Here is an 11,066-nt window from a genome sequence, read left to right as displayed (position 1 = left end):
CTGCTGAATTCATCATCGTCTTCATCTGTAGAAACATCTTCAGGAATATCTTGAGGGAAGATTCCTGTTGAGAAGGAAGGATAAGGTATCTGAAAACTAACAGTTCTATTTCTTTGAACAGTTATGCTGTTCATATGCAGCATAACTTACAATAAAAGAAAATCAACTGCTTGTTCCCACTCGACCCAAAAGAAAATAATGAGTGATTCCTATTTGTTTAAGTAAAAATAATAACCTCTGTTTTAAGGACAAAGTAAAGTATTGCTCAAATTGTGAAGGGGATTTGGCCATCTCACCAAAAACATGTGTCTTAATGAGATTTAAAAAACCCACAAACCCTCCAAAACAATAGTCTTGAAATACAAATTTTAAAAAAGAAAAAAAAAGGAGAAAAAAAAAAGATTCATTTTATATCCTTTAATGGAAAGAAACTACTGTCTCTGTATGCTACTCAAGACCTTACCTTCTGCTAAGTCCTGGAACCTGGAGGCAGGGAAGAAAGGAGAGAAGGAAAACCAAATCAGCATTACTGGTTTAGTACCAATAACAACACAAGCAACATAGTGTAACAGTACTTATTACGGTTTTGTCAAAAGAGGAACAACATATTTTGCACAGGAAGTTACAAAGAGCTCATCCCAGAAGAGATCAGCCTCAGAAATCCAAAAACTCAAACCAAATCACTGAAAGTATTGAGAAAACAGCAATTTAACACTTCTCCCATATCTGTAATAGTTCTCTCATCACACACAATCTAACACCACATCCTGCAGTCCAAATTCACCCAGTGTAGATACACCTCAGGTAGCTGCAGTTGTCTAGTACCAAGGAGGAACAGTAGCACAGGCTTCAGGCACCTTATGCATGTTATGCAGGGCTGTGAGACAAGCCTGCTCTTGTGACACTGTCACCGGGACAAGGAAGGGTGGAGAGAAAGCAAAGTAGAAGTTGTTTAAGACAAGTTGGCACATGCAAGGTGTATTTCAACAGAACTCACTTTTTGACCAGCTTGTACAGACGCTTTCTGTTAAGGGAAGGTGTATTTTTCTTGCTTGCCAATTCAAAGAGTTTGTCAGCAACAGCTTTGTAATCAAACTGTTGGAGGAAAGTGTGATACAGCTTTTCTTAGTTAGCTTATTCATGCAAGATAATCCACTGCAACTCATGTCATCAACACTTCAAGTAGTGTAATGCATCCTTTAAACAGCCACTTCCTTTAAACCCAAAATACATTTTCTCTCTTGATATTTACACCCCTTTCACACATGTATACTGACTTTTACAGATGGTTGCTTCATTAACAGAACAGCTGAACTCAGTATCACTTTCTCAAATATTCCTAACCTTCATTCTTACACGAGAGAAGCCAACCAACTTCAGAACTCCATCAAATATTCAGGTAAATATCAGAATTAAAGTGTGTCATGTCCTAATTCTTGCTTGAAAGACACAGATGCATGAAGTGTATCTACCTGCATGTGTGTTTGATGGGTGGATCTGTCAAAAACATCACACTGCACTGGAAATGAGTCTAAAAAAACCCTGATTGCAACATGTTACCCTCCCTCTTATGTATCATTACTTTTGCTCTTATTTTCAATGAAACTTATGCGGATTGCTTCAACACCCGCAGTGACTTGGACTTTACCATACATTTTTGAACTCTTGAAACAGGAAGGAAGCAGAGGAAAACAGAAGGTGTGGGAGAGAGGAAAGAATAATTCAGAATTTAGACATGGAGGAGATTAAAATTTTGTAACATGTTTATTTGATTAATGCCCTTTACTTCTGTACCTCTTGAAAGGGATGGGAAAAAAGAAAACAGAGGGGGAGTATCCATAACAGAGCAAACAAGTCACAAACCTGAAGAACAGTCCCAATACCACCATCAGTATTTTCATTAACACTCTCTGTTTTTTCAGAGCTCTGCGCTGATTTTCTTGACAAACATCTGTCTGCTATTATGAAAAAAAAAAAAGACTGTATATTAGTGTTTAGTTTATTTGAGACAGCTTGACATGGCTGCTTCATTAACAGAACAGTTGAACTTGGTGTCACTTTCTCAAACCAAGACAGCACACACTGCTCTGACAGACAGAAGATCGGGTACATTTTTCTTCATGTGATCTTATGAGCCTGGACTGATTTAACTATTTTATGTCACCATTATGCAATACACAACTGTGGCATTATCTAAGTGCCTTTTAAAAAATTGCCTCTGTATCTGAGTGTATCTGGATTGAAAATCTTCCTGCTCAGCTTATGATTATCTTTTTTTAATTTAAAACTTCCACAGAACACCAAAACCTCATCTTCTTCAAAAATGTTATGGATATCCAAGAGCCAAAAGCCAGACTAGGTTATCAGCTAGCACTGTTGCGGAACTATAGAGAACACTGATTTCTGTGACACGTTCCACCTGGCCTAGTGGAAGGTGTCCCTGCCCATGGCAGGGGGGTTGAAACTAGATGATCTTTAAGGTCCCTTCCAACCCAAACCATTCTATGATTCCATGTTCTTTTGGAGTCACTTTGTTTAAGCACATTTGAATGGAAAACACAATTATCCCTCCAATACTTTGAATGTGCTTGCCTGGTTCAGAGCATAAATGTATTTTTAAGAAACATTTAAATCATAGCAAGTGTTACCAAGGCAATTTAGAACTTCCACCTCACCTTTGGTTTCAAGCACCTCTTCATTTTCCTGTTTGTCTTCTTCAGACACATCCTCCTCATCACTGTTGTTATCCAGTTCTTTCATCAGGTCCTCGATGGCAAAGGGGGACTGATCCACAATGATCTCAAAGATACCAGTGGCTACAGCATGCAGCACACATCGACTGCATTACAAGAGAGCAAGGATTAGAGTTGAAAGGCAAAAGCATACATAACCTTCCCTGTCACATTAAGAAATAGAAATTTGAGAGACACAGGGAAAATGGGTAAGGAAAGTAGAAGAGCATATAGCTCTCCAGATGAGGAAAGTGAACCTGTTACTTCCTAAACATAAGTCCTTTAATCCAAACAGTGTCCTCCCAATGTTTCCCTCTCAAATGTGTCTACATGCTGCATTATATTACACTGCAACAACAATGAATCTAACCAGCTCAGGTGTTCTATGCATGTTTAATGAAAAATAACCGGACAAAACCAACCGAGGTCAATACAGTTCTTATAAATCCATGAAAATTATCTATAGCTTTGACAAATACAAGTTATCTTCAAATGAGTATGCACATCGTTAGTAAAGTATCATTCTTTCTCTACATTCTGAAGGTATATTATGACTCTTCTTTGATCCATTTATTACCATGTGGAGTGGTATATGCAGAATTTCTTCATTCTTAAGAAAAATATTTACGCTTTCATGAAACTTACTCCTTCGATTTAGCAGCAATTTTGCAGAAAGGTTCAATGAACTTGAGATTCTGGTCAGCTGTAAGCTGTAGGATTAGAAAGAAAAAAAAAGGAGTATAGTAAATACTGTATGTGTACACCCAAATTCCTCAAGTGTTTGGTGTAGGGGAATCTTCTTTGAGAAGTTAAGTCGAAGTCTTTCAGCATACTATCTGATTCCAACTGACAAGAGTGTCCAGTGAGTTCTTGTAATCACTGCTACTACTAACTTCCAGATATTCCCTGGAAGCATTATAAAAATGTTGACTGCATTGCAGACTTCAATCTACTGAGCACAGAAATACAACAAAGCTTCTTATTTAAGATACGGAAATATGAGGCAGAGAAAACTTAAGTAATTTTGTGAGCTATCACAAAGAATGTCTGTAGCGGACATGAATAAGATCTGGGTTTCTCTTAACTGGACTATGTGGGCAAACATATTGTCAGCTACAGCAGCACGGATGACAAAAGTCCTTCCCTAAATTCAATTAATGAGCATCAGCTGTGATTTCAAATAGTCAGGGGACTAATTCCCCATGCATTCCATGGCTGACTTAACCACAATTTTGTGCCTGTGGAGCTGCAGAAATTATTTGGGCTCCAAGTGCAAGCACTTCTCTTGTGCAGACATCTTCTCCCTCACACTCCACAATCCGGAACTACAAAAAAGCTACAGGCAGGATTGTTTTCAATACTGACTGAAAAGAATATACATGGAAAATTGTGAACAGCTTCATCCATTGCAAGGAGATGTATCAGATGCCAGAAACAAGAAGAGGTAAATGAGCAGAAGCCTGGAATGAAGTGTAGGGCAGTGGCAGCTCGCCCTAATGGAGTAACAGGAGAAACTCTGGAAGAAGTTCAGTAGCAACAGCTGTAGTAAAAGGCTTTCAGTTGCTGCAAAACCCTGCACCACTGTAACACCAACTAAAATTAAGGGCAACTGAAACAGCAATATACAGCAGAGAAAGACAATCGTCATTAGCAAAATGAACAACTGGATGCACAGGATAAATTGCTCAATGCACAGCCAACAAGATTTGAAGCTGACACTAAGCAAATTATTAGACAACTTCAAAAGCTCACTTTCTTCCCCTATTAGGTGTTACACAATCAGCCAAGAGCAGGCTTTATGTAAGTTTTTGCAAAAGCAAAGACTGCCAAACACGTTCACACAAGGGAAAAGATGTTAAATCCTTTCTCTTGAAACAAACAAATGAAAATGGTCTCACTTTTCTATCGCTATTTCCAACCTTAATTTGGAGCACTATGCCAGGAACTCAGGAGAGTTCTCAGGAACTTGAAAGAAACTACTATATTCACACTGTATACACTATGAATAAAAGCATGAATTGTAAAGTCATTTTCTTCACGCTTACTCAGTGTTGCTGTGATACATTTAAAACTTAAAAACATACAGAACCTAAAAATTGTATTTCTTCTAAAATGTTCCATGCCACAGTCAACATTAATCAGAAAGAAAATGACAACTTATTTTCTAACCTCCTTTGCGCCAACTTTAGCCAATTCATCCAGATAGATATCAATGAAATGTAACTTTATTCCAGTGGGCGCATTGCTGTCTGGGTCCATAATTTCTTTCATTTGTAGCTGCAGGAATAGTTCAATTAGACTAGAGGGAAAAAAAAAAAATGAAGAAAAAAAGAGAAAGAGAAAAAGAAAGAACAAGATATTAATATTCAATTTCTTATGTCCTATTTGCTTTGAAAACAAACTTTAGTCATTCAGTTTTATCAGTTCAAGATGATTGTCCAACACTCGTAAAAAATAAGTCCAGTGGCAAATTTCCACATCTTAAAGCAAACTTTTTAAAAAAAATCCATCCAGAATCAGAACTTTTTACAGTCTAGATTATTTCGTAGCATCAGACAACCCACTCAACGCAGTTTACTATGGTGAAAATCACTGCTTTAAAATTCAGACCTAATTTGGACTGAGATATTATATGATTGATGGGTAGGAGGAGGGATTCTGCCATTTGAGCAGGGTGTTCTGAAGACACAGCTGTCAAGTTCATCCATCCCTAATGGGCAACACCTCATAGCCTTCCAGGATACTCATTTTGATGCATACTCAAGGATTAAATTTAACACTGATCCTTCTCAAACTCATTTCAACGGTGCAGAGTTTGCCTTCTTTAATGCATGTTATCCACCATCTCTTAGAGCAAAACAATTACACTTGCTGAAGAACAGATCGAGGGATAAGTTAGGCATAAAGAAATTATCATCTCCGTAGCTCAAGCCAGAAGAGACTAAGCTGTCTACAAGAACAGCTGTGGCTCTGTTCAGTTACTGACTTCTGGAGACATAACAATTATTGCTGGAGTGACATGGATCCATGGATCAGAAACATACTGTCACTGCTGCATTTAAGCAGCACTTGGGACTTTTTTCTGAGGCCTACCCTTGTTATCTTTCAGCAAAGTGTATATTCTATGCTTTCTCCCCCAGCATGTTGTGAGACCTCCTGAAATTTTGCCCAGAAGAAACGTTTTCAGTTCCAAAAAGAATTTAAAGCACTCCAAAACCATAAAAATTATTTCACTTTAACAGTCTTTTCTTCAAAAGCATTTTAAAAGAAAAGTGGAAGACATGCTAGGCAGCTTCTAGGCTCCACCTAGGAGGGAAAGGCAGCTCCTGAGCTGCCTCACTCTGCAAAGAAAGGAATCATGATCTTCTCTTCCCACATTGCCTCCTCTGCTGGTGAAAGGTCTCCAGGCCATCTTTCCAGTGAAGCTGGAAAAAAGGAGGCCAAAGCCTCAGGTGATATTCCACAGATAGCTATCCTTGCTAAATGAGTCAGATCTAACAACCTCCATGAAACATTTGGAGCCCTCAGATTTCATGACTGCTTGGAATACCACACAAGTTCCTATGTTCAGGTTTTGCATAAGCATACATGAATTACTTTCTCCAATCTCTTCCTGTGAAACATATACTGGTTTAGGTGAACGTCAGTTATCAATTGCAGTGTGTATTTAACTTAACGAAGCATAACATATAACTTTGTTTCTAAATTATCTATCATCAGTGATCTTAAGACTTTAGTCTTAAGACTTCACAACAATGCCATCTATGGAGAAAAAGGATCTACTAAATGAAAATATATTTGATAAAGGTAAATTGGGCAACTTTATGATGCAACTAGATTCAGAAATCTGCTTACCTTTCATCCCATTCTTTTCTTTTCAGCACTTCAAAGGATTGCCTCAAAATCTTACGCATTAGCTGCAAAGTACGAAATACGTTATACATGTTCATGAAAATAAAGGAGTTACTCTGACTATAATATTAATAGACTTCTTAGTAAACCTCTTCGTAGCACAAGGTAGAAAACTTCCTCACGAACATTTTGACAGACTTGTCTATCATGTCAAGCAACAGAAGGATGCTGTGAAGCTCAAAACACATTAAACTCTTTTCATATCCTAAGTCCAGAAAAATCCATGACCATTTCTACTATACAGCTTTCTCTTGCATCATCACCCTGATTTCTTTATTAAGTACTGTCAAATCTAAAAAAACCCTACAGCTTAAACTGGAGATGACAGCACAGGACAGGTGATAGTAAGAATTTAATTTACTAGAAACTCGCACTAAGAGACAGCCATACGTAGAAGAGCTACACTGAACTGGCTCAAAACACTTCACTTACTGAAAGACCTGATTTCTGCTAGCATTGAGAAACAAAAGCCAGCAGTGAATGTGCCTACAATTAACTTCTTTCAAAGAAATTAATGTGATTTTGTTCTTGAAAAAAGAAGGTCTTTTAGGATTCTTCTCTCACTCATTTTACTGTTTTTTTTTTTAATACAGTGTTTCCTATAGAAAGCATTCTGATAGCTGAATGTACTACAGTGGATACTTTGGTGGAGGAAAGTTGGGGTTCTAGTGACAATTAATTTATACTGAGTAATAAAAAAGTCTTTAAACCAGTCTGATCTAAATAACTGATGTGGATGCAGTATCCTCTGAGATAATATTTATGCTCTGTATAGAAATAAATGAGAAACATCACCACATTATAAAGAAAGGCAAACAAGTTATTCTAAGAAAGCACTTGCAGCATGACATATACCATTATCAGCTTTAGATCTGCAGTCACGAGTGAAAGCCTTAGAACAAGTATCTCTAGCAATGCATGAAGAAGATGACCACTTTTCTTCTCTTGCAATATACACAAATGCATGTTCATAAAGCAGCCTTCCAGCACACCACGGCTACATTGTTTCTTGCAGAAAAAAGCTACAGGAGAGACAGTATTACCATATAGTACTTATCAAGACGCAGACTGTCTATCCCATTCCATTCGCGGTTCATGGTTTGCCAAAATGTCTGAATGAACAGGTGTCCTGCAAGAGAGTAAGAAAAAATCCCTGCATGTCTGGCACAATGTTTTATTTGGCTAACTTAAAAGAATCTCAAGAAATCACTTCAATGTGAGAAAGGGATGTATTTCCCAAGGGATTTGCTTAGTCACAGGGATATTGCTCTGGAAAGACATGCTTGATACAGGTACAAAGACATCTCAATTAAACTTCAGAACACAAGAAAAGGCACACAGCTACTCTTAAAGATATGTGTAATCACAGGACTAGCTTTGTATCTATTTTGTGTTATGTATGCACAAGTTAAAATATGCATTCTGCACTCATTTCTGCCCATGCAGATTTTGGCATTAACTGAACACTCTATTTCAAGTGCATTTTGAGCACTAGGTGCTTAACAGCTCATGAAACAAGGCTGGGTTTGAGTACGAAACACACACAAGAAGTAAGTCTAGGTAAAATGGCAAAGGAGACAAGTTTGCTTTGCTACCCACCCTGTAAAGTCTCACTTTTATCACCCTGGAGATACAACTCTTCTCATGCAATAACCACAAACAAATTGCATCTCATGCTTCCCTTAATGCAATCACACACCCCAGTTGGACAAAAAGCAAAGAAAAAAACCTAAAGCAGCACCCATGTCTGGTTGTCTCTATTCTAGCACTGTGATAATGGCCTCAAAATCACCAAAGATGAAAGTTCTTTAAAAAGCATTAGATAATGAAATAGTACTTACGAATCTTTGTATTCTCAATCGTGTGGATAAGCTGCGAGATGTTGTTTGCAAGTTCCTCCTAAAAGTAAATAAATATAGTTAGTATAGTACATTTCAGAGCTTGGACTCATTAAACATGCAACCAGAAACCAGCAAGAGATATGAATATCATGAAACATCCCTCATATGAAAAATACTCTCTTAACAGCTACTTTAGTACTGTAGTTATCCTCCCACTGGGATTGGTCAGTTGTAAGCAAAGATTGAAAGGTACCAAACCATGTTTATTTTGCCAGATCTCTGCACAAATCATCTTTTTGACAGCAGACAAAATTAAATTAGGAGGAAAAAAGCCCCATGTATTTGAACTAACAAATCATGTAAAACTTTAGGGGTACTATTTTCATATAGCGTAATTTTAAGTGGAGCTCTCTGTGCTGTGTGTGAGAGAAACGATGTTCACGCAAACAGACAAGTGATTTGAAAACTGGTAAAGTGAGGTTACTAAGATCTGGGACTCCAAAACTGGTATCTTTTCAACGTAGGGAGACAAACTTCTGGTAGTTGACAAAAGTCAGTAGTGGAGACAAAGCTGGTAGTAGAGGAAGTGCTACCAAACTAACAAAAGAAAAGGAAATGTGAAACTTTCAAACTAGGCTAATTAAAGGTTGCACATACGCTGTAGTTCCAATTAAGGGCAACCTGCCATCACTGTTTTATTTCTACCAGATCGATGTTCTTGATAATGGTATGTATTTCAGTTCTGGTTTTGGAGGTTTTGGAAGGTAAACAGCTACACCTGCCATTCAGAAGGTGACTCCAAACATGATGCCATTCATTCTGTTCATGTGGTAAGAATCACGCAGTTACAGTCACCTCTCCTGCACGTGCCACTTAAGGGCAGGAGGGTAAGTTAAAAAAAAAGAGCAAAACTCACTAAGGTAATTTTCACTATTCACAATTAGCATGTCCCTAATGTGTATTTTAGAGGAGACCCACTCAAGCAAATATAAAACCAGTTACTACACCTGTAGCAGAGGTTTATCTTGCATCCACATACAATAGAACAGGCCCTTCCATATTTTTAGAAGTTCTTCCTGGCTGAAGCCACCTACGGTAAAGAAGTCAGAATAAAAATGAAAAAAAACCCCACATCTCCACTAAAGTATTTTCATGCAGCTTTCTCTTCAAGTCCAGAAAAGGTAACCTTTGTTTTATTATTATTAGATTGAATAGTATATTGCAGCAAGTAAATCTAAGAGCTCTGGAAATGAGTCACCCTTGTTTCCTACTCATTTGCATTTCATGGTGGGCTGACTGCAACATGTAAAGGGTTCACATCCCAACTGACAATTTCCCTGTGGTTGTTTCCTAATTTTTAAAGCATCAGCTTAACCTGCAACCCTTCCCCTCCTGTCCATCTGGCAGGCTTCTTCCACAAACTTAAAGGAATCTGCACTTTGCAATGAGAGAAGCACAGCGCACTATTGAACAGGCCGAAACCATGTCCAGCTTAGGAAGACTCCAGATCTAAAAATAGCTGGAGGCTCAGAAAGTACATGGGAAGAATACAACATGCACTCGCTTATTCTTATTAGTCCCCAGCTAACCCCTAGAGATATGGTGACTGTCAGAAATGGGATAATGGGGTATTTGGCTCTCTAGCCTGACCCTGTAAGACTGTTGTTATGTGCTCTTCCTTCTGTCAAAAGTGGCTAAATGGCTAATAGTAAATAATACTATTCGGAAAGGGAAGAGGCTAAAGGGAAGAAACAACATCTATTCCCCAGCATCTTTTCAAGGAATTAATTAGGGTTTGACCAGCACTCCAGTTTCAGTTTAGCTCCTGGGGCGCAAAGTCTAGAATGGCTTCCTCAAAGCCAACGGAGTGTGCAGCATAAACCTCAGAGAGGCCCAGCTAGACATAAGTAGTCTCCAGGTATACCACTAAAGTGTCCACGTACTGGACTCTTGGTTCTAAGGTGACAGTACACAGCTCCAAGTAGGATAATAAACCTTGTTGGAGAAAACCTTTTCATACCATGAATGTGGAAGTAACAGGTTACCCAGATAATCTGGGTGAATTGACTACAATTGTACAAGTGCTGAAACACTCCTGGACTTTTCTCAATTGTCTCCAATGCTCCTGAATATCAGTCACAGAAACAGGCAGCCACCACCTCATCAAGCAGCATCGCAGAAAATAAAACTCTATGCTCCATGTACTGGGCTGGGTTCAGTCTGGATCAGCTCAGTGCATTTAGGTCCTGTTCCTGGGAAAGCGAGTGCATGAGCTATACTGCATCGATCCTGGCAACGTTAACACTGCCAGTAAGACAACCTTTATCCCCGGAGTCCTCCAGCCCCCTGAACCGGCGTTGGGCCCCGGTCTGCCCGCGGCCACGAAGTGGAAACTTTATGAGTGAGGATCCCAAAGGCCCTTGGCTCCCCTGAGTGCTGCTAGCAGCTTGCGGCGCTTGCGGTGTCACCGAGACGAATACTTCCTCTGACGAAACATGCGTAAAAGTAAAAAATTACCGGCCCCCAGACCAAAACCAAACCCTAAAAATCCCCTTGAAGACCCCACAGGTGGCGGCCCCGC

General features: G+C 38.9%; 1 protein-coding gene across 1 annotated transcript in view; it reads right to left on the bottom strand.

Moving 5' to 3' along the window:
- Positions 1-9,567, bottom strand: part of LOC104407349 (ribosomal RNA processing protein 1 homolog B-like) — a 13,946-nt gene extending 4,379 nt beyond the window's left edge. Inside the window, exons 1-11 of the mRNA XM_010016608.1 lie at positions 9,493-9,567; positions 8,486-8,543; positions 7,688-7,773; positions 6,588-6,649; positions 4,902-5,031; positions 3,378-3,442; positions 2,676-2,839; positions 1,864-1,955; positions 998-1,095; positions 464-483; positions 1-64 (exon numbers count right to left, since the gene is read on the bottom strand). The exon at positions 1-64 is cut by the window's left edge and continues 77 nt beyond it. Of these exons, the coding sequence (XP_010014910.1) occupies positions 1-64; positions 464-483; positions 998-1,095; positions 1,864-1,955; positions 2,676-2,839; positions 3,378-3,442; positions 4,902-5,031; positions 6,588-6,649; positions 7,688-7,773; positions 8,486-8,543; positions 9,493-9,522 (869 nt within the window). The 5' untranslated portion in view covers positions 9,523-9,567. The remainder of the gene's footprint in view (positions 65-463; positions 484-997; positions 1,096-1,863; positions 1,956-2,675; positions 2,840-3,377; positions 3,443-4,901; positions 5,032-6,587; positions 6,650-7,687; positions 7,774-8,485; positions 8,544-9,492) is intronic.
- Positions 9,568-11,066: the final 1,499 nt, after the last annotated feature.

Source organism: Nestor notabilis, unplaced genomic scaffold (assembly GCF_000696875.1).
Source record: "Nestor notabilis isolate BGI_N333 unplaced genomic scaffold, ASM69687v1 scaffold30216, whole genome shotgun sequence".
NCBI lineage: Eukaryota > Metazoa > Chordata > Aves > Psittaciformes > Psittacidae > Nestor > Nestor notabilis.
This window is presented reverse-complemented; position numbering and strand designations above follow the sequence as displayed.